Raw genomic sequence first — 25405 nt, 5'->3', positions numbered from 1 at the left:
TGTGTCAGTTGCATCATCGTCTTTAAAAGGGATGCTCGAATACTTCAATTATACCGAAAGAAGGTTTTTATATTTCGTAACGAACATTAACAAGATTTTCACTTTTATGGTTTAATGTGAAGAGTTCATTTGGAATCATTATTTACTTATCACTGACAATACATTTTTTTGCCAAAAAGAGGAAAACAAGGTGACAATCAATAGTTAATTATAAACTAAGTTTCAAGTACTTAAATAAGTTATAGTTGTGTTCGGCTTTTCTTTTTACTTTTTTTTAGGTGTACACTTTGTAGGTCTGGCTTGGTCCTGCAATTTTTTTGACATCCGTCTATATTTTAGACTCTACCACTGTTAAATTTTATCTATAGACTAAGATTATTTTGCAACATCTTCTAGTAGCAAATTATACGTAATCGATTTAGTTTTCGACAGCTAAAACAATACGACTAAGACTAAAAATAGACATAAGACATACTTTCTAAATCCGTACCGATATGTATACTAATATCACGAACACGAGATAATGTTAGGTTCGTGATATCAGTTATGTCATGTAATGTTAGACTTGTAGTGATTGGAACAGGTTATGTATTGAGTAACATACACATAGGGCACTCAATTATGTATCACCACAGACACGACACATATATAATATGTTAGGCGAATTACGTTCAGAACATGTGTTTAGATTGACTAAATATTCTCATAAAAATATGTGTCTCGTGGAAAGACTTATAAAATTTTATATTTAATTTGTAGTCGCTATTAACGCTTTTATGTGTTTATACCTTCATGTCAACTTTCTTTTAAAGGTGTAGTATATAGAGTAGGGTGGGTCAAAAAAATCAACTATTTTTTTTTTTACAATTAATACGGAAAAATGGGTTACTAGGCACCTTAAAAAAATTCTCACCAAATATGAACTCTTAATTTTAATAGGAAGATCCTCCGCGTCGCAGTTTTTTATTTTTTTCTCAGTCCAATAGAAAAAAATTCATTCCTCATCATTAATTGGTCGTACAGAAAAATTTTTTTAGAATTTTGTAGGAAATTTAATGCTCTACAAAAAAGGTATCTTATGTTTTTTCCGTAAACCTCACCATTTCACTAATATTGAAGATTTAAGATTGATTATTTTAAGTCAAATGTCACTTTTGTTTATGAATTTTATAACTCGACAAGAAATGGCTATTATTGAATGCGCAATAGAAATTTTTGTAGCAAATTAACTGCTCTATAAAAATGGTATCATATGTTTTGGCGATTAAATTAAGCGTTCAAAAGATATTCATCATCAAACTTTCATGTATACCGATTTTAAGAGTTTTTGATTAAATAATCGAAAAATTTCAATTTAATCTATCAGTTTTGAGAAAATTTACACGAAAAAAATTTTTTTTTATCAACTGAGAAACTTCAAAATGTTTTTCAAGCTTTTTTTTATGTGTAAGTATTTTTATCTACATTTAAAAAAATAAATTGTACATTATTATTTTTTTTATTGATAAATGATTAACTAAGCGATAAATAATGTACAATTTATTTTTTTAAATGTAGATAAAAATACTTACACATAAAAAAAAGCTTGAAAAACATTTTGAAGTTTCTCAGTTGATAAAAAAAAATTTTTTTCGTGTAAATTTTCTCAAAACTGATAGATTAAATTGAAATTTTTCGATTATTTAATCAAAAACTCTTAAAATCGGTATACATGAAAGTTTGATGATGAATATCTTTTGAACGCTTAATTTAATCGCCAAAACATATGATACCATTTTTATAGAGCAGTTAATTTGCTACAAAAATTTCTATTGCGCATTCAATAATAGCCATTTCTTGTCGAGTTATAAAATTCATAAACAAAAGTGACATTTGACTTAAAATAATCAATCTTAAATCTTCAATATTAGTGAAATGGTGAGGTTTACGGAAAAAACATAAGATACCTTTTTTGTAGAGCATTAAATTTCCTACAAAATTCTTAAAAAAAATTTTTCTGTACGACCAATTAATGATGAGGAATGAATTTTTTTCTATTGGACTGAGAAAAAAATGAAAAACTGCGACGCGGAGGATCTTCCTATTAAAATTAAGAGTTCATATTTGGTGAGAATTTTTTTAAGGTGCCTAGTAACCCATTTTTCCGTATTAATTGTAAAAAAAAAAATAGTTGATTTTTTTGACCCACCCTAATATAGAGTATATTTAATTATTACTCGTTTTAGTTGTCTCATTACATAATTTTAATCTATCTACGAAAAGCAACGGGTTTATATACGTTATAATTAATATATGCGCTTTAGAATTGCTGTGACGGATGTATTTAGAAAGGGACCATTTTTACGTAACAAATGGTGTTTTAAATTAAGAATGTAAATAAAATTGAAAAAAAATATATGAATATATGGTCTATGAGTTAATATAAGATTAAAATAAGATAAGAATTATGCAAATTACAATGCAATTTTAAAATTCTTTAATAAAGTTTACAGATTATATAAATTACATTGATTTACATAACAATAAAGCAAAGTACAATTAGGAGTGGAAGTGTTATGTGCACTGAGGAAACACTCGTAATATGCATTTACCAATACTCAGTGGAGCGAATCATTCAAAGTCACTACTTTAAAAATCATTAGCTTGCTTACGAGTATTATGGATCGCCTAATAGATTAAAGATTTCTAAGGCAAGTAGTTTACATTTAATTGATAAGAAATCTAAAGTTGCCAAGCCCTTTTCCTCTTTACTGGTTGATTACATGAATTTTTTTATAATTTTAATATTGCTGCTTGGAAGTTGAAACGTTTTTTTAGCAGAATATTTCAAAGAAATAAATACGGTTAATAAGCTAAAGTCTAGATAATTTTACAGTTCTTATAGGCTATAAACATTTCATTCATTATAATCCGACAATATATAAATAAAATTAGCAAAATAGTTATAGAACATGCTAATGATCTCGTATGTAATTAAAATAATTGCATTGTCAACAAAACAAACAATAGATTTTTTTATGACACCGTTTCAAAGAGGTCGAGTATCTATTTTAAAATAAATATTTAATTGAAATAAAGGAATTTCAATCGTATTACAAGACAGTTAAATACAAAATCTATTAATTTTTATGTTTACTTTTAGTTTAGTTTTGTTTCTGCATTGTATTGTTATTGCAGTAATTTTTGACGAGGTCGAAAATACTTAAATTTTGCATGAGAATTGGTTTTCAAAATGTTTCATTCTGTTATGAGGCCAAGTGTGACAAAGTAGACATCCGACACTATTCAGTGTAAACAAAGAAAGACTTGAGATGGATGGCTGAATGCAATTTTTCTTGTCAACTCATTTTGCATTTCGTAATATACGTGGCTTTTCGAAGTTTAAACTTTTTTTTACCGTCTGTAAGTTGCAGAGCTTATTTAAAAATCTATAAAAACAAAATATTCCAATAATTATTTATAATTTGAGCTTTTAATAAGAAAAAGAAAGTGAAATGAAAAAAAAGTACGCGTTGATGTTGAGCAGGGTTGTTATTGGTCAATCGCCAATTTACCGACAAAGCTTTCACTGGCCATTTTAACGAGTGTCGTGAAATGTTGTTAATATGTTGTGAGAAAATATTTATATAAAATTACTTGGCAAATTTGTTATTCGTTTTGTACTCTCTCCAGTCAAAGAATAGCGACAGGGATTTTTAAACTAAGTAATACTATATTTGTTCCATGTTATCTGAGGTAAAACTGTCGAATTAATAATAACGTGTTTTCTGGAAAGAAAAAAAACTTGAAAGAAAATTATGGAATCATAAAAGTTGTAGCTTAAAAAGTCAAATCTCGACATTTAAAGTGTCTTTAATAGTACAAACATACTATTTAATTAATTCATCGAAAATTCAAATTTATTAAAATGTCTATAATATATATTTAATTATATGTTTCACCTTTTTATTTGTAAGGATCACCTAATTTATGATTACATTAAAATAATCCATTCTATAGAGCAAAATTTAGTTCCTTACTCGCTGCATTTACGACAAATTAAAGTAGTTGAATTAGTGCTTGATCAAGTGTGTCATCAACATCAGCTCACTATACGTCCCCACCGAGGGGCTCGGAGCCTACCCCAAGTTAGGGGTGACTAGGCCATAGTCAACCACGCTGGCCAAGTGCGGGTTGGTTGACTTCACACATATCATTGAATTTCCACTCAGATCAAGTGTGTATTTGCAAATATTTAATTCTTATATTTGTAACGGAATATTGTAAATAATCCTATATCTTCATTTACTGATATCCGTAGCGTTTAGTTCTAGCAGACAAATCTTTGTCAACTGCGTTAACAGCAAAACCATGTCTTCAATTGTTTCTGCTCTGTCAGAAGTAATGTCGCGGATTCTTGGTATTGTTCAATTTAAAACACCTCCATTGTTGTGGATTTCTGTTTAATAAGCGTAACCGTTACGTCACAGAAAACTTTTTCTATTTCACTAACAATATGAATTGGAAATATTTCTTTTTTTAATTTAATTGAAAACGCTAGCTTAAGAGTTATTTAATGATCACTGGATGTATCGTGATTTAGTAAAATAAGTCTACATTAAATTGTTAAAGTTAACGCTATTCTGAGTACTTCAGTTGTCTTAAAAACAAATATAGAATACGAAATTATCTATAACATTTACATGCAGATTAGACATGTCGATTGATTTATGATTACTCAATTATAGTTTAACATACATTGTATGATGCGTGAGTGGTTGCGATAACATACAATATGACACGGTCACGAAATGGAGCACTGATTATATCTTTAAGACCACAAAAGTGTTGATACGAGTGTATAAACCTGTCTTAAATCGTGTTATGGAATGTTTAAGATTAGAATGTGAAAGTAGAAATAATATTCTTGATACATCTGTTATAGTAATTTTTATTGATGTAACTGCAGAAGTTATAATGTTGGAAAAAATAGTAATAAAATACAGCTAGTAAATGTAGAGGGCTTGTAGAGCGAAAATGCATTTACTAAACTAGCAACAATCTTTGGGACACATCACCACTTCAGGTGGGATTGCAGTCAAGTGCTGTTTCTGTTTCATTTTAAACCATTGTGTATTGAATTCAATTATGTATTGAATCCGAAATACTAAAGTATTTTGTTAAAAATTTGAAGAAAGAATTCAAACCGATATACTCGTAAGTGAATACAACATTTTTTTTGTTCTGTTTTCCAAATATAGTGACTTGTTACTTTAAAAATAAATGTAATTACAATAAATAATCAAGTCTGCTTATTTATCTTAAATATATTTATAAAATTGAGAATTTTGTATCCTTATTATTAGCACCATATTTGGTATGTTAAAGAATTAAAAAAAATCAAACACCGTGTGTACATTATTTGATAAATTTATTGACTAAAAATATAATTGATATTAAAAAATTACCATATAAATGTAATATCAAAGAAATGATAAATTTTATAATTTATCAGCCTCAGACTAAAGGACAACCATGAATTTTGAAAAAATCACTTAACGTAAAGTAAATTAGTTCAGTAGTGGAAATTCTACATTTATGTAATCTTTAGGAGGTGACAGTACATCTTCAGATACAGAGAATTTTGAAAAGATTGTTTTCGTGTCTTAGAAATGTTAACAACTAAGGTTCCTAAATTTTTTAATTACACTCTAATATTCACATTTAAATTGTAATTTATCTATTTCTTTATTTATTACGATTAATATTGGGTCAGGTTAAAATTATAGACATCGTTTATAGCACGGTCAACGCTTCGTATAGTCTAGTCTAAGTTATTACATAAAATACTATCACGTTATTGGCCAGCGTTATTTTTGTAAGTGGTCTAAGTTACAAGCTAAAGTTATGTAGTATACAGTTACTTTTTCATGTTATTTATGCGCGTGCCTATTTAAAAAGTAATGTCGTAAAATGCTATCTTCTAATAATTTACGTTATGTCAAAGAAAAGGTTGTTTGTTTGTCACCCGTTTGCAGTGAAATTTTGACAACGCTTATGTTCGGTTGCCGTAACTTTCAGCTCCATCGGTTTTTTACTCTAAAATTAATTTGCTGTACCTTTTGCTATTTACGTGACACGTTAACGTATTATTAAACATACTGTGTAAAAAAAATTATATATAAGTATACGAAAAAGACATAGTATTACTATCTGTCTACAACACGTACCAAGCACTAACTAGTTGCATTAATATTACTCAACCCGCTCCACTTGCACACACGGATCTCTGAAACTTGTAATCGAACAGAAACCTTACCTTCTCTTTTACACTGATTCATAAGGTCTCTGCGCTTAAAAGCACTAAACTTAAAAAAAAAAAACATAACGGAAATAGTGAATGCTACGAATATGTCTGATTTGAGTAATCAACAATATAAACACGTTCACTCTGTGGTTAATTTATGTTCTCTCATTAAAGTTGATATTTTGTTCTGAACTGTTTCTGGTTTCGTTAAATAAACTGATAATTTTAGATTACTTGTTGATGTATAGATAATCTATATTTTCTTCCAGTATTATAGTCTATGTCTTCATAGTTCTCAGACTGTGTTCTACCAGTCCATTCAGCCTTCTAACGCCCACTGCTGGGCATAGGCCTCCCCCAAAGATCTGTTCAAAAATATGTTCTACATCTGTGTCAAATTTCATCAAAATCCGCTGAGCCGTTCCGTCCTTCTAACTAACAAACAAACATCTATCCATCCATCAAAATGTTCGCATTTATAATATTAGTAATAAGATATATGACTGACTTGTGATTATAATAATGAAAAATAAATAACAGTGTAATAAATAATTAACAGTGGTAGATCCCGCAACAACAATATTTGTTGGATGCACGAATTGACCGGGTCGACCGGTGCATATCATGTCCACACAGAAGACAGGCGTGAAGTGGAAGCAATTCCACTAGCACTTCCAAGCGCGTTTCGTCTGATGAGAGTGGTACCGGAGGCCTCATTTTAGTCCTTTTTCCCTTCCCACCCTTTTCTTATTAGGAAAGGATGGGAAGGGAAAGTGGATTTGACGGAAGAGGGGACGCATAGGAAGGAGAAATATCCTATTATTTCTCCGTTGATTAAAGGTAGGCAACGCATCTGCATTTGCGTATGTCTATGGGCAACGGTCGCCTCGCTATTTCGGCGAATCCCACCTGGATTCGCCGAAATAGCGAGGCGGCCGTTTGCTCGTTTGCCACCTTATGATATAAAAAAAATAAAATAAATAAATACTTGAACTAACATACAACCCTATAATGTGTTGTAACGAGTATCTGTAGTCCAACATATATTTGGATTTATTGTGGGTTTCCGAGACCAAAAAAACCCGTTTATAACATATTGCTACCTTTGTTTTGTCAAAGGTAATGACAGGAATGCCGATATGTTTTGAACAGAGATTTTCGTTTCAGATACCAACGGTCAATAATTAATTAAGCTAAAATTTTTGGGATAAAATCAAATTATTTCTCTAAAAACGAATAATAAATTAATTAATGTAAATTGCGAGCATCTAATTTGAATGCGACATTGTGACATATAAATATTGTCATAATAAAGGCTGACTTCTAACATTTAAGTTTTCTAAATTACATAATTATGAAAATACATTTTAGATACACGGAAATGACTTTTCAAAGTCAATAAGATAATAATTATTTTTTTTACAAATCGATCAACTGCGGAACATACATTATGTTCTTCAAGTTTTTTTCAGATACGATAACATATTTTTGTGAAACATTATATACAGTCTAAAACCACGACTGAAAGAGATCCGTTTGACAGTCCGTAAAATTGAGAATGTGTCACTCGTCATATCTGTGTGACACTAAAGTTCGATTAACAAATCTCTTTCAACGAATATAGAACAAAAACGTATTTTCTAGATACTTTATTGGAATACACAAAATATACAAGACAGTTGTTTTTTACTACCAAAAGAATTACAACTTAGAAAACTTTGTCATTGATTTTTCTTATTTTTAGTAGATGTCACATAGATTTACCACTCTTGAAATGCTTGAAGAAAAAAATATTTTTTCAAAGGAATCAAAGTATTTTTATCTTGCTTTTTAAAGCAATTTTACGGTTGTTATAATTTTTTGGAGTGTTTTTTTTCCATTCAAACAATCTAGTTTGCAATATCTTTTAATTTTTTTATAATGATAAATGTAAAACTGTACAGCAAAAAAAAATTATAAATGTTATTGTAGTCGTAAATCATGTAATAATAGACGTAAACAAAGGTTAGTGCTGTACCGGACTACGAGTGGACTGTGAAAGGCAGCTTGCTTTACTATAAATGTTATATTGGCAAAGTTTCGCAGTACTGACGTGAACATAATTGCAGTTAATGTAATAATACTTTTGATTAAAATTTATTTGAACTTTGGCATATTGTTTACGACTATAAAAAAATAATGTCCTTCTGAATTTACCCTAATGATATTCTAGGTTAGTTAAAATTTATATAATTACCTCATCTGTGATCGTAATTTGTTTTTCAATAATGAAATTATTTAATGCGAAATAGAGCAATTCAGTTTTTTTTTGTTCGCAACACGTCTAATATTTATCAGCCAAAATCTTAAATTGACCTTCATTTGTTTCCAATCATTAGATAATAAAAAATTCTACCTGTTTTAATTGTATAATTGACATTCAAATGTTTTGTGACCTGATTGAAACGTCTACGAAGACTGCAAGTTTACATTTCAATTAAAGATACGAGTCTTTTCATTTCAATGACTTACGTTTTATATGTCAATCTCAACTGTTATGAGAAATGCAATTATTTATTATTAATAGTTCTTTTGTACTTTTAGATTTTGCCATTTCATAAATATCAATAATGCATAAATATTTAATTAATATTAATAACAACATTACTTGTTGTTAGTTTGAATAATTTTTTAACTCTTAATGTAGTCAATAAATCATGCCAATCAACTAAATATCTAAAGGGGACTATAGAAGAGGATATACTTTTGTTTAGTTGATATTCGAACTTAAATTTTTATAGTAAAAGGTAGTCTAATTTAAGGCTTCGAGGCTGTTCAGTCAAAGAATAAATCAAAATCCTTATCTTATCTCACGAGAGTCTTTATATGGCTTAATATGAAACTGGTTTATTTTTAGTGAAGGGTCTAAAATTGTAATATACTGCTGGATGTATATACCTATACATATACACGAGAACACACTAGTTAATAATACCGAGTTAATATTTCTTAGCTTACGAGTAAGACAGAGGACGCACTTGTCTTGAATGGTATTTAAGAGTTTTTTTTTAATCTAAAATTCTAAGATTATAATTGTAAGTACGCCTAATAAATAATTTACTGATTTTATTTATAGTTTTTGAGGTCGATTTAATTTTAGTAGGTTATTAATCTAAATTGAGTCACGTGTGTACAATAAATTGAGATTCGTTGAAAAAAGCTTAGATTGCTTCTAGAGTAATATTTGGTAGTGCTAATTTTTTTGTAAGCTATCTTAACAATTGCAAATGAAATAATTTCGGTGAATTGTAATAGAAAGTTACAACGTAATTCCATTAACTCCGGTTACTGTAAAATATTGAATTCAGCCAAACAATAGACTTTCATTGCATCACGTTAAATAACATTTTCTGATTCTCAGTTCCAGTGAAGGATTGACTCAATGTTATTTATCTAGTTGTATAAGTAAAATAGTTAGCTTTGTTTGATAAATATTTGTCTTACGGACTAAGAATAAACAATAATTCCGCTATTTTAGTTTGTCGGTTGATTTCCATAACGTATAGACTATTTCGTCAAATAGTGTCAAGTATAGTGTTACTCGTATTTCTTTGTCAACTTGTTCAAATATTTCTTTTTGTAATTTCAGGTGGAAGGTGTCCGAAATAGCAGAAGACTTTCAAACTTCGACTCGAGAGGCTCAACAAGTACGGAGAAGATTGATGATGCTCAGCCTACCTTTCGGTCCAGGAGTTACCGAAGACGTGATGAAACATCTACACCTGTAGCTAGAGATATCACCAGATCAAAATCCCGGAATAGGGCACCGGAACCTTTGACTTCCAATGCCGTCACAGAACAATCTCCAACAGATAATGGAAGGAACGAGCGATTTGATTCAAGGAGGACCAATCGGATACGAAGTCGACCTATAGAAAGTCAGAACGCCGTCACAACCTTTCCAAGTAGAGACAGTACTGTAAACAACAAGGCACGACAAAGTAATAGAAGATCACAGTACACTACAACTACAGTATCATCTTTAGCACCATCTTCATCAGTCACGAGTAATTTTAGGAGAGATGTAAATAGAAGAGCTCAGACAACTACCACAGAAGCGGTTACTATTCTCTCTTCGCCAACTCTTGATGAATTCAAAAGTGAAATCACAGCTTCTAGTTTCGATGATTTTACGAGAACGGTTCCAAAAGAAGAAGACATTACCACTGTTCAATTTAAAAAGAGAAGCACGACAGCTAAAAGTGTAGAAGTAGAAACGCAAGCAAGTACAAAAGCACCTAGAACACGCGGGCGCGTCAGTCCAAAAACAAATATCAAATTAGATGATATGGCTAGTTCTGGTGCAACTAATATTCTAAGTATATCGGAAAATAATCTCATTGTAGAAAAATCATCTGAAGATGCAAAAAAATCACGTAAATTAAGGTACAGGACACGTTTATCGGAAACCGACACCAATCTCACGGGCGAGGGTATCACAACTTCAAATGAAATAATTAAAACTTCAAGAAAGCAGCTGAAACAACCAGAAAGTAGGACAACAACATTAGCTCCAACTGAAAGAAAAGTCCAGAGAAATGTAGAACGTAATTCTTCAAAGTCGTCGATCGTCAAGTCTATGAGAGTTGTTCGGCGACCAGTATCGAGAGGAAATGAAAACGGGACAACACTTCCAAAAGTGAAAACTTCAGATGAGATTGGAGACGATGATAACTATCCAGCAAGTTTTAAAGCTATAATTCAAGCTAAGAATGCTTCGGTGAGTAGTTATTACTAACGAAATGTAATTTTTGTTTATGAATATTCTATGGAAATATAATGGACTTAAACATTCAATTTGTTTATTATCCTCATAAACCCTTAATTGTTCGAAACTTGGTTCTGTAAGTTACGAGTATTAGCAACGTTTTCTTGTAATATCATATTTAGCACCATGTTTTATAGACAACCTATTTACGATTTCAGACACAAGTGAGCTCTCCACCCAGCGAGAGTTTATCAGTGAAAGCAACACATACAGCTATCAACACTAACACAAAAACCTCACTGCCTTCCAACACAAGTATTGAATCAAACAATTTTACACGGGTAAATCAATTATATCAATGAAATAAATCTTTAGCTCATAAGTATACTCATAAGTCATTCGTCCTCACGGTATTTTGTTATCTTTATGTGTTGCATTTTATATGGTGGGAATTCCCATTAACGTAATTTAGTTAAAAGAAACTTCTGATTTTTTTAATGTAAACATTTCAGCTTCGCAGTAAATTAAACACAACTGAAAATGACGTAAAAAATGGAGACGAAAAACTAAGTGATTCTCCCTTAGATTCTCCCAAGCTCAAATCTGAAGAATATAAATTAAGAGGTACATATTCTTCTAGACCACGAAAAGTAAAAACTGAAAATTTAAAAACTACAACTACTACTAGTTCTCCCAATGCGGTAAAAACTTCATACAAATACACTAGAAAATTACGAACAACAACATCGAGTCCGGTTGATTTCAAATCGTCTGAAAGCCCTCGTAAGTTTAAAAGATTTGAATCTGGGCAATCACCACAGACTGCATCCCGACCACTTTATTCAAGAACAAAAATCGGAAAAAATATCGATAAACCTGCAGAAACTGTAACTGATGATAGTAGTAGAAACAATTTGAACACCAGTGTCTTAAACAACAGTGTGAAATTGCCAAGAACATCTTATTATTCACGTCTAAGAAATAATGTCAAGAACGGTATAACAACGACAGCGGAGTCTGCTAATACTGATATAAATAATCCTTTCAAAGCTGCCAAGAAAACAGAAAATACTGCTGAAACGCCATTAATATATACTATGTTAAATAAACAAACCAAAGCTATGTCTGAGGAAACCAATAGCGATACAAAGGGAGAGTTTTTATTAGCTGTAAGTAGTAAAGAATCTCAAGAAAATAATGTGGAAACTGATCCAGTAACTAATGCCGAGGAGTCTGAAAACATGCCAGTAATAAACGTTTTCTCGACCACACAAAAATATCACGCTAATTACAAAGATCAGGGTTTGGGGAATGACCGACAAAAAAATGAATATGTAGCTACTTCGGCAACACCTGTAATAAGAAATATTCAAACAAGAAAGTATACACGTAAAATTTTTAAATCTAAAGAAAATGTGGAATCTTCATCAGTTAATCCTGTATCGAAATCAAAAGAACGTGCACTCCGCAAATATAGTGATACTTTCTCGAAAACAACTGAAGCTTCTACTAATGGCGTAAGTAGAAATTTTCTATCTTCATACACAATGATAAACGTTCCTTGCTATTGCCATCATACAACATTTACAGATTACTACCGATCCTGAAAAACCAAAAAGCAGATTTAGTTCAAAATACAGAGCCTCTAATCTCGATAAACCGTTTTACAAACCTACAGTACCAACAGTCACAACAACAACTGTAAGTAAAACATATATCACAACAAAAACATATTACGCAATTTCAAAACTATTTTACATTTTAATTCATAAGATATATCAAAATTTACACAACTTAGAAAGTCTATTTACAGAAATAGAACTTTAGAAACGACAAAGCCCCTTTATGAAATTGGCCGTAAAACTGGTATTTTCCACAGTACATCAATATTTGCTTCAAATTATATTTGTCATCAAACTAAACCAAATTAACGTGTCATAAATTTCATGCAATAACATTGAATAGTTTTAGCTAAACATAGTGGTATAAAGTTGCTCATGAAAAAATGTTACATTAAATTATAATATAGCAGTAAGATTGCGTAATTTTTTGTGGTCATTAGTAATTAGAAAATTTTCATTACTAAAGGCTTGGCTGAAATTCTTCGTGACTGATCGTCAACTCACAAAGTCTATAAAGGAGCCGAAGTGGTTCGATGGCAATGATTTTAATGATGATACAACAGAATTAATATCAAGACAGAACGCTACAACGATGGCATTCACTCACCAATCATCTGAACTGGTTAATGGAATCATTTAGAACTAGTCTTAACAAATACTAACGTCTTCACTCAATATTTCAACTGTATTCTTTATACTTTATAGAAGAGGTGCTTCTTAAAAACCCAACTGCACTTTTTAAAAAGTTAACACAAACAGGAGAGTTTACAAACTTATATGTGTAAACGCCTTTTCGTATTCTTTTTTGTTGCCATAAATATGTCTGTGCAAGTTTAGTAATTGCTTAAAGTAAAACTTTCGGGATTATTGGATATTGCATGTCAAAGAAAAATGTTATTTTGTTATAGTTTTCGTTCATTTTATGCTTTTTAATTTTAAATCATTTACGCCATGTTTAAATTAATAAGTAGGTACTTACTTGATTTAAGGATAAGTTTATCTTATATGTATGTATGAATATTTTTTTCTCGATTATGTATAATTTTCCCACCAAAAGTAATAAAGAGGCTTTGGTATTGCACGTTTTTTTCACTTAAAACCTTTGGGTATCTCTCACATAAATTTCGCGTCATGTTTTATCACCTTTACTTATTTCTTTTTTTATGGGTGAGATCTCTTCTTATTTCAGGAAGTGGGTGAAGAAATTCTTTTAGGTCCAGACATGAACGCTATCTCTTTTACTCAAACACGAAGTGCATTGTCTTCAGCAGATTTAAGACTTTCTGAGAGTTTAGAAAAGCCATCACAGGTTATGAACGTAGAAGCCTCAAATCACTCACCATCAGTTACTGTCTCTATTTTTGACGCTTTGGCTGAAATTCTTACGTCTACACCCAGAATTCAAATATCTACAACAACAGACGTACCGCAACAAACATTTACAGATAGTGTTGTTAAGCAAACACTCAATAGCGTGAGTAGTAACAATAATGTAAATAGTGTCAGCGACTTTTCGAGTCAGGGCACATCTACGTCAACAGAGAGTTTAACTACAATAACTACTGTACAAAACACTGATCAGACTACACCTACTGTGCTTAACCGCTTGTCGGTAGAGGAAAGTGTTTCAACGTCACTAAATATGAAGGAGAATACAATGTCCACAAATAATCCCCAAACTACCCTAACTCCCACTCCAACGACTCCTATTTCCGCAAGGAGACCCTTTGCCATTAAAGTTTTATATTCAGATACTGAACGGCCGACAGACGTACCAATGACTTCATCTAAATCCACAACCAAATGGAGTACGACTGAAAATACAAAAATGGTATACAATACTGTGTCCGATCTTATATTATCTAATAACAATTTAGTGTCATCAGAACTAACAAGCATGTTATCGAATAACATAAAAGATATAATTGAAAATTTAGACGAAGAGAGTAGATCTAGATTATCCGTTGATATGGCAAAAATGTTAAAAACACTTATCCCCAGACTTGTAAATAACAATCCTTCCCTAAACGATCTTGATAATATTCCTAATACTACGCCTTACAGTTTGGAGGATATCAAAGATACTGAAAATATAGACATAAGCAATGTCGCTATTAATACTAATGAAAATGTAAATATTGACAGTAAAAATTTCCTTCAAAATGTACAGGATAATAATGTAAATATTTCACAAGGTACTACTGATTCCCCGATTAGTGACGGTCTTAATAATGATAGTGTAAATAGCATAAGTGATTCCGTTTTGAGCACAGTTTTGCCTTTATCAGAAAGCAAGGCAACAGTAGCTGATATCATAGCTACAACCACTACTATTGATACTAATTCTTTGCAAACTTTAGATTCATCTTCAACAATATTAACTACTACTCCCACTAATCAATTACCCATGAATATTGAGATACCAGATACAGCTACTTTGTCTGGCTTAGAAATAAGCACCGCCACTGTAGATAATATAAGCGTAGACACTACCAAAAGTCCAACAATTGATCCCACTAACAAACCTTTACCCCTCACATTTTCCACAAACATAAACATTGGTGAATCTATTTCAAGTGATACAAATAATTCTTCTTTAATAAACAAAATTGACAATCGGGTTGGAACCGAGGACTTTGATAGCGTTGAAATTGATGACCCCAGCCAAATATCTCGTTTTCAATTATGGGTTCTTTCCAAAAAAGCTCGCGTTTTAAAAATGATTGAACAACTTATACGGGAACATAATGATGAAATAGCAAATGGACCACTGACTGATGTATTTAAACAATCTAATAATAATAATACACTTTCTAATCGATTGACTGAGATAATGAATACAATGGACTCTACGACTTTGTCTAATAATCCAAATACTGATATTACGACTGACTTAGTAGTTACCACGCCTACTACAGCCACTTCTAACCCACCATCTGACTTATCTGAATCAGTCAATATCATAAATGATCGCTCTGGAGCTGACTTTACAGTTCCTTCCACGACCATTCTTAGTGATGTTATATCAACTGCTATCCCTGACTCTACCGAAGTAGATTCTGCAACAGATGTTACTGAAGTAATCGCTACTACAATTGCGAATGAAATTGCTGATGCTTTCTTACGTACAAATGCTAACGCTATCGATCAAACTACAGTAAAGGAAACAATGAATGCTGAAAATGAAACAACAAATGCAGAAAATGAAAAAGAAAATATAATTTCAACTACAGAAAATGGAGAAATGTTTGATGAGGTCAATGCTGATATGACAACACGTAGATTAAATTTAGAAACGACAACAGAAACAGCAATAACAACTGAGAATACAGTAGAGACCACTACGCAAGCAGGTATCGAAACCACCACTGTATCACTTGTAAATGAAATTAAATCAAATGACCAAATAACTGTCACCTCGCAAAGCAACGTTGCCAGTCAGCCAATCATTCCGAAAAAAGATTATGTTATATTTGGCATACTACCTAATAATACGGTGGTACGTAAAGATCCTAATGATAATGTACTGGAAACGTTAACGGAGGCAAGTCCGTACATTATTTATGGTGTGCTACCAAATAACACAGTAATACGCAAATTTCCAAATGGAACTAGAGTACCACGTGTCATGCAAAAAATTGACGTACTACCAATCAGTCCATGGAGTCTAAGAAATCCATATAGCCCCATCCATAATAATCCGGCCATTGTCAGACCGCAGTCTAACCCCATCCGAGTATCCACTAATATTGTGACATCTACCGACACAAATAACGAAACGGAAAACCGATTAACCACCGACACTGTAAATAACCAACAAATAATGGTATTGTTTTTAAATTGTTTAGCTTGAAAGCAACGCTTGGCGCTTTGGCACATTTCGAGGGTCTAATAAGCAACTTTGAGCTTTTACTGATAATGGGCAAAACACTTTCTGTACCACACTAATGCTTGAAAATCAATTAACATAGCAAGGCGTAACATTTATTTCATAATTGCAGATACCTACATCGGCACTTAATTTAAACGATAGCAGTTCCTTTGGCATAACTACTGCCACTATTAAGCCGTCTGCTGAAAAAAGCACTGCCTCGCATGTTTTGAATTTACGCACTACTACAATGCTACCTTCTATTCATGAGATTCTGCTTAATAGTTTATCTTCAGCCACTAAAGAGGAAATGGTTATATCATCAATGAAAAGCTCCACTCCTGAACCAAGAATATTAACACTGGATATCGATCCGGAGGTATAATAATTAAATAAGTCATGTAGTTCTCACATAATTATTCATATCCTTGCTGATTACTTTAGTTATTTTAAAGGTAGTTAGAGTGTAAAGGATATCAAAATAAAAATATGCTATTTTTAACTTCATGCATGACGAGTTACAATTTTATTATATTTTTAATGTTATTTAATGAAGGTAAGTGGTGAAGGATTAGTTTAACTGGATTACATAGTGAATAAGGGTATCATAATGGACAACATTCCTAAACTCGATTTTTAATTAATAGTATTTGTGATAACTTGCAGACTAAACAAATCAGAACCGAAAAACCCAACGATGGCCAAGGAAACACTGTTTTTAAATTTATACCAATAGACGAAATCACTGTTCCTCCACAAGAAACAAATGTCTTAACGCTTGCTTCGACTAAAGCACCTTCGAAATCAAACAACGAAAAAGAAGTACAAATCGTGACTCCAATTTCAGTAATGGAAATTAATTCACCAACACCAGAAATTCAAACAAGCTTAAAAAATATTGATGAACCGACAACAACCGTTCAGCCTACTGTTGGAACCCCTAATGTAATAACACTTGCTGATAACAACATTCAGTCAACAATGATAACTTCCACAACCAATCCAATAACAACAGTTCAACCTAAGATAGAAAGCACAACTTCCAATTTAAGAACGACTACCTTTAACAGTATAGAAAATTCAAACACGATAACGACAACAGTGAAAAATGTAATAACTACATTTGAACCTACAACGGAAAGATATATACCAGACCTGCTGACAACTTTAACAACTACAAGTATGCCACTAGTTACAACTACTGATATACCAAGCACCACAGAATCAGTACCAGTCCCAAATAATTCTATCTTTACAACAACAGAAATGACGAAAACTGCCACAGATGATATACAAGGTAACAATAATATAAACCAGGAAAATGCAAATTTACTTCAGATGCTACAATCAATTTTATCAACAAATACAAAATCTTCTTCGTCTCAAGAGATTGATCAAATGAAATTATTACAAGCATTGTTATTAAGCGCTAAGGATAATGTAAAAGATAAACAGAAGTCACTACAAACTACCACTGTTCGCACAATACAAGACGAAATTCGTCAATTTGAAGAAGACACGAAATTTTTGAAAGCACTTTTACAAGCTACAGGTAGAGATCCAGCAGAACTTAATATTCCAAATCTCAATGACATAAAACCAACTTTGGCTGTAACGACAACAATGAAACCTATAACAACTACTACTCAAGCACCTGCGCCTACAACAACCTCTGTAATAAAATCAACAACTTCTATAGCCGAAGATTTAAAGAAAATCAAAGAAGACACTCAACTACTACAGGCATTATTACAAGCCACCGGCCAGACTGTTGATACTTTAAATTTGCCAGTCATATCTGGGATAACTTCTAACGTGCGGATTGCTTCAAATCCCCGAACAACGTCTATTGAATCTAATCCTACAACTCCAATGAATGTTCGTCCAATATATACCACAATTCAATCAACAGAAAAAACTACAACACAGACTAATGTGCCGCAAACTATTTCTACATTACCTACATTACAGGAACAACAAAGTACTGTAAAAGAAGATATTGGTATTTCAACCACATATCGACCTGTCCAGAGAAGAATAACAACAACTACCACACCTCCCGAAATATATTCAACTTTAAGCGCTAGACGAGCTCCAAGCTTAGCACAAGTTACTACTGAAGTGCCAAGTACATCTACGTTTTCCGTTGAAGAAGATTTAGCATTTCTAAACAACCTGGTAAGAAAAATGTATACATAAATTTCATCAATGAAATAACTTATAAACATTGTTTGTTTTCCTTTATTTATTATATTGAATTTGAATTTTTCTCATTTTTAGAAAACTGTATTAAATACGAATAATAACGATGACCCGGAAGCTGCTTTAGCAAACCGTGTTATTGCTCTGGCTGTAGAGAGAAGTTTGAACGAACTACAAACTGGAACACCAAAGAGTTCTTCCCCTCCAAATGTTGTAAACTCCATTCGCACAACTAGACCAACTACCACCACCACGACAATGACTACAACTACTGTATATATTCCTCCAGTCTCCACGCAAAGTACACCATCTATAGAAGACGATATTAAACAATTTGAAGAAGACACGAAACTTTTACAGGCATTGTTGAAAGCAACAGGACAAGATCCATCGAAGTTTAACATACCAACATTACCAAGTGTAAATGTAAGTCCCAAAGGTTCTTCTGTTGTTGAAGAAGATTTAAAATTACTTTCAAACCTCCTTGCCTCACCATCTCCATTAAATGAACCATTTGATTCTTTGACGCAGAAGCCTAATAAGGATAATCAACCCAGCGTTTTGGCATCGCCAAAAACGACAACAAAACCATTTGGAGTGAAAATAGCTGTTAAAGATGAATTGAAAAATGTTCAAGATGATGCACAATTATTACAAACATTAATAAAGTTGAAAGACGCGCAAGAAACAACGACTCAGAGAAATAAAATCGCAATCACAGGTACGACAATTATTTTTTAATCATATTCTCTGGTAAAGTAAAATAAAAAGTTAGAAAAACTATACACAAATATCACAGAAGAGATTTAAAAGATCGGACGAAGAACTTAGCGGTCACTATATTCACTTCTCCTCCAGCAGAGAGAAATTAAAAAATAAATTATGAAGAAAATTCATGAACTTATTTCTTTCCAGGCCAATCTTCCGATGAAGCTCTTCAAAAATTAATACAAAAAGCAAAACCAACAGCTATGGTATCAGAAGCTACAAAATCATCTGTCTCTTTGAGTACTGAATATGGAAATAGCAATGACGCTCTCCTTGCGGCGTTACTTAAAGAGCAAGGATTCGGTCCAACCACGGCAAGTTCTTTGGATGAACAAGTTCGACTCGCTGTTAGTTTTTTCTTTTCTTTTCTAACATCTCTTTCTTTTCTCTATATAAAACCAAACGGGTAAAAACATTGGATTTAAACATCAGAAGGTAAATTTTAACCAAACTCATTTTAACATTATCATTTAATTCTTAAAAAGTTTCATTTATATTTTCATAATCCATTGTTCTGTTTTTTAACTTTGCATCGTTCTTTTAACATTTTTTTATTATAATTTATCATTGCTTCTTGCGTTCATTTATAAATGTTTAGGAACAAATTTTAGACCTAACTATAACCTCGTAGGCCTTACTGAACCAAGTGGTAGTGACGCCGAAGGCTAGGCGGACGACTACCCCTCCGCCGCCGCCCCCGGCGCCGCGGCGGCCTATCCTGGACGGCTTAGCCTGGCTCTGGCAGCAGTGGCGGGACACGGCACCGGGCGCGGGAGGCGCAGGTGCGGGAGCTGCTGGTGCGGGGGGCTCTAGGACAAACAGCAGGAGACCCGCCCCTGCGCAGGCTCAGGCGCCCGCGTCTAGTCCCACGGCGGCCGCGACACCGGCTCCTTCGAGGGTCAACTGGTTTGGCTCCGGACCGTTCGTTGGAAACGCTGATGATAGACCGGCGTCCAATCGAGTGGGTTTCTCCTCTCTTTTACTTAGATTATGTGAGTGGGGATAAGGTGATGGATATTTTTGGTGTTAGATAAAAAACAATTGATATATAGCAATAAGTATTTTTTACTTTTTGTATCTAAATTTATATTATTTAGTTCGTTATAATGATGAAATATAACTTACAATCCTATTTAGTTAAAGCTATCGTTATAAAATTGCTTTATATGAATTTAGTAGTTTACTCTACACAAGCTAAAATTATCTTTTATAATTAATTATTTTATTAATTATTAGAAAACTATATTACTACAAGTTTTATTATTATATTAGATTATTTATATTATATATATTAGATTAAAAGAAACAACCATCGTATATAATAGAAATTATTTCGTACATGTTGTGCTTGTATTGTATTCAATTTAGTTGCTTGTATCAGAAAATTACAAGTTATTTATTATAATATATTAAGTTTACAATAATTTAAAATTTAGAATAATACAAATGTTCGGAAAGTGTAAATAAAAGTTTAACAATATGTAATATAATACAATTTTGAAGGTATTACTAATTAAAAATGTAAATAAATTGTAAATAAAACATAAATATCGCTAACCTCTCCCATGTGATATCAAAATTTGTCCTATGTTTTGTAAATTATTTTTTTTATTGTAAAAAAATGTAAATCAAATTTTAATTTATTGAATATTATTAACAAAAATAATCTTTTATATTTCAGATTTAAATGACTACATGATGAAACATGTTTCATTTTTAAATTAATATTTTTTGCATGTTGTACAAAAGTTTAAAATAAAAGATATTTTCGAAGAATTAATTCGATTTAATTTCTTTGTACAATGGTTAATAATTCCATTGTTAAATTTATTACTAACCTCCTAAATATAGTTGTATAAAAAATAATTTGTTCACAAATATGAGCTGATTATTATCCCTATACCAAAAATGTTATAACTTTTTTTTCAGTCGTTACCACCCCATTTCTAATTTTGTAGTGTTAATTTCGTAGTTTTTGTAAATAATAGTAGGGCAGTGATAACTTTAAATTAGTTTGGGGTAAAGGTGTAAACATTGGTGAGTAACTTGTAAAATTATGTAAATTGAACTTATAACTTAACTATTAACCTCGCTAGTTGCTTAGTAGAATATACTTTTATGAAAGTTATAAAAAACTTGTAATATTTTTTTTACATTAATTATTTACTCTTTTTTAGTAAAATACTTAATTATTAGTAAGAATACGTTTAATAACAATTTTACGTAGATGACATTTTTTTCTGTCGGTTTATATGTAAGATTGATTGTTACTCAAAAAAAAAAACTTGAGAGGTGTCAAGGGACACCCTGATGGAACGAAGTTCCTTTCGATTAATTAGTGAAGGAACCAATGTTTATTCTATGAATAAAAAACTTAAGTCTTCACAAGAAGTACATTTAATTTCTATGAATTTTCGTTATATATTGTCACGTCGTTGCCATTGTGAAGTAGCGCTCATTCGTCGTTAACATACTTACTATAGCAAAAAGTGTCGTGACAACTTTTCGTAAGAATTTTTTCCGTCTAGCCCCCTTTCACAACGCGCGATAAGGAACTTCGTTCCAAAAAAAATAACTATGTTAGAATAAGTAATGAAACTAAATTTAGATTGAATTAAAAAGGTTATATGAAGGTATATAAACTTTAAACAAGAATTAACATTCGACAATTCTCTAACTAAAGTCACTTTCCTGCTAACATTTCTCACTTCACAAAACATCTGTGGTGTTCCACCTTTGTAAATATAGTCTCGCACTCTAAAATCACGCTTTTAATAACATCACTAAAGCAGATTTACTTTTGTATATATAATTTAATTAATATTACATTTAATATTTAGCTTAAGTAACTGTACTCACTTCACGTAACTGAATAGATACCTCTGGAGCCACCGCGCGCAGTCGCCGCTGAGCAGTCCCCGGGCCGGGGGCAGCTTGTCTCTGCTGCGATTAACGTCACTAGAGCTTTCTCTCAGTTCCTTGGAGCGGCGATACAGGTACATTGCATAACATCTGTTTTGAAAATGAACAGTTACGCAGTAGGTGAATAAGGTCAGCAGTAAACCTAGATGGAACGGCAAATAAGGAAGGTGATTTGAAATTATTATTTCAATCTAATATATAAAATTCTCGTGTCACAGTTTTCTTCACCGTACTCCTCCGAAACGGCTTGACCGATTCTCATGAAATTTTGTGAGCACATTCAGTAGGTCTGAGAATCGGCCAACATCTATTTTTCATTTTTTTTTACTGCACGCGGACGGAGTCGCGGGCGACAGCTAGTAATATCTAAAATATGAGTAGGTTTTCATTACATCATCCTAACGTCACAAAATCAGAATAATGAGAACTAAAACAAAAAACATCTAAAACTTATTAAACATTAAAAATGACTTATCAATTATTCTTTGTGTTATATTCCACAGACGCAGTTAGTACAAAATGTACACCATTTTAATACCTACCTAATGATATGTTTGTTTTATATTCCAGGGCGCAGCACAGACTGTACAAAATGTCATACGAGCTGGTCAAAAGGCGGCAACGGACGTTTACACCAACGGCTCCGGGTAGACATGACATTCGGATATTGTAATGGACTGCAAACTTTTCCGAAAGTATAGTACGCACTATGTGTTTAAAATGCTCATGTAAATAGTCCCTTAGATAATTCGGCCTTATTTTAAATGGATGGCAAATGAGGTGTTAAATTCTTGTGTAAAATGAAAAACTGTGAATAAAACTATCTGGATAGGATCGTAATAGTAAGTTATTCAATGGTGTGTAAATATAATGAAAATATCAATTGCAAATTGTCCAAAATAGGTACTGACAAAGAATGTGATGATAGTTATATTTAAATTAAAGTATTTAATTTGTTATGTAAATATTATTTTCTCTCTTTGGTGTATGTTAAAAGGGTTGTTAGGTTAAATAAATAAAAAATATCATACCTATGCTTATATGATTTCTATATCTGTTGTGGTATAAATTCTTAAGCTTGAAACTTTTTCTTAGTCAAGTTTTTCTTCAACTTATTTAGTGGTGGTAGGTTTGTTTCGATTATAATACTTTTGTGAACATTCTTTCGAACTACTTGAGCCTCGTTCTATCGAAATCTTCGAAAATATACGACAATATCGAACGATTTCTTATGAAATATAAACTTATAATATTGAGACGGCGTTGTTTCGTGCTGATTCATTTTCTCTAATAATTATAACCTTTCTTGAAGTGATTTTTACTTTGTAAATATATAGCGTATAGTTCAGATGTCTCAATTATTTCATTGCTTGATTCTAAGCGTGTTAGTTGTAGGAAATGTCATTAATCTTAAGTCTAAATCCATGTGCCATTTATGCACGTTCTTATTTTCAAGCTTTTTCTGTCTGCAGCTTTTATTTATTTAGTTTTATGATATTTTTGACTATCGCTTTTTATTTTATTACGCTGTCATGTGCAAGGATTAATTCGTTGAGTAAATTTAATTACTTCAATGCAATATATGTTAAAAGAATCATTTGGAAATAGATTTTAAATAGACTGAACTTAATTTGGCCAAAAATAACTAGAAGTTATTGAAATGAAAGCAATTTAAAATTACCTTTTTACCTTAAAAGTCAAACCTTCACTGCCTTAACTATAAGTATAATAATAATGTAACGATTAGGTAGATAAAATCCTTGTTTAGTTTATTTTGTGTTAAGTTTAAGAACAATTCTATTCGAATTTGAAAAAAGCAAGTTACCAATAATTGTGACAAACGCTTTATATCTTTTAATATATTTTAGGTGCGAATATTTTGTATATATTTTTGTATAACAGCAAATAAACTAATTTATAATGAGCAATTTTGTTTTATTGAATTAGGCTTTGTACGAAATAGGAGGCTTTAACTGAAGTTCTTGTTTCTTTTTTTTGACCTATTGACTGTCAATAAGTCAAGAAGATACGGTGCTTAGGATCAAAACTGTTTCATCGCCATATCTTTTAAATTCATATCTTAATGAATGACTGACTGAATACAACCAAGCAGACAACTTCTTGTTAAATGTTAGAACTTCAGAGAACTCAATGAATGCAAAAAAGTGGAATTAGAAAGGAAACAACACACTCACCAAGTCTATCAGACTTCAAAGGTATCTATTGAAGACGCTATAAGCCGTATCATTATTCTGCAGATGCTGATATAATGTAGGTGTGTCAGCTTTGTATCTCTTCTGATCATTGTTGGTTTTCATTTAATACAGATTGAAAAATTGCTATTATTTTTATAAAGGCAATTGTTTTTAAGAAAAAGTCAGTGACTAATATTAGCTACTCTCACTAATATTATAAATGCGAATGTTTGGATGGATGGATGGATGGATGTTTGAAGGTATCTCTGGAACCGCTCGACGGATCTTGATAAAGTTTGGCACAGATATAGAACATAGTCTCGAAGAACACATAGACTAATTATTACGTGTTTTTTTTTTAATCCGCGCGGACGTAGTCGCGGGGACAGCTAGTTAATACATATGTTTTGAAAAATCAGAGACGATAATATTGTCAAAAAGACAAAGATTTTTTTTTAGTATGTGACGATAAATCATCAGGCGCCTACAAAGATTGTAATTTCTAATCGTTTTTTAAATTTTTCAATACAAATTATTATATAACCTGAAGTGGTAGTAGTAGCTTTGATCCAGTTTAGATAAAATCTTTACATATATGTATACGAGTATACCGGTTAAATGACATGCCTTTAGTTATTTAACGTATCGAATTATAAATAGTAATTTTTCATTATTATTCCTGCTTTGATTCTAACAAGTTTTTTGTCAAACGACCTTGGTTATGCGACAATATCAACTTAAGATTGAAAAACACTTTTTTGTAGTCCTTACTGGTCTATTTGTCCAATAATT

The 25405-nt window shown here is 31.7% G+C and overlaps 1 protein-coding gene across 15 annotated transcripts in view; it reads left to right on the top strand.

Annotated features, from left to right (window-relative positions):
• LOC106714523 (cell wall protein DAN4-like) overlaps positions 1-23355 on the top strand; it is a 57222-nt gene extending 33867 nt beyond the window's left edge. The window contains exons 4-17 of one of the 15 annotated variants that reach the window (XM_045678123.1): positions 9915-11045; positions 11252-11374; positions 11546-12550; positions 12624-12734; positions 13122-13277; positions 13845-16481; positions 16657-16905; positions 17193-18704; positions 18807-19154; positions 19260-19449; positions 19644-19810; positions 20128-20457; positions 22373-22492; positions 22989-23355. In XM_045678123.1, coding sequence (XP_045534079.1) covers positions 9915-11045; positions 11252-11374; positions 11546-12550; positions 12624-12734; positions 13122-13277; positions 13845-16481; positions 16657-16905; positions 17193-18704; positions 18807-19154; positions 19260-19449; positions 19644-19810; positions 20128-20457; positions 22373-22492; positions 22989-23069 — 8160 coding nt within the window. In that variant the 3' untranslated portion in view covers positions 23070-23355. Of the gene's footprint in view, positions 1-9914; positions 11046-11251; positions 11375-11545; positions 12551-12623; positions 12735-13121; positions 13278-13844; positions 16482-16656; positions 16906-17192; positions 18705-18806; positions 19155-19259; positions 19450-19643; positions 19844-20127; positions 20489-22372; positions 22493-22988 lie in introns of those variants that run through there. The other 14 variants (XM_045678122.1, XM_045678134.1, XM_045678132.1 and 11 more) reach the window with 14 other exon arrangements.
• The last annotated feature ends 2050 nt before the right edge of the window (positions 23356-25405 follow it).

Source organism: Papilio machaon, chromosome 5, assembly GCF_912999745.1.
Source record: "Papilio machaon chromosome 5, ilPapMach1.1, whole genome shotgun sequence".
Lineage (NCBI taxonomy): Eukaryota > Metazoa > Arthropoda > Insecta > Lepidoptera > Papilionidae > Papilio > Papilio machaon.
Note: the sequence above shows the minus strand (reverse complement) of the source record. Positions and strands in the feature narration are given on the sequence as shown.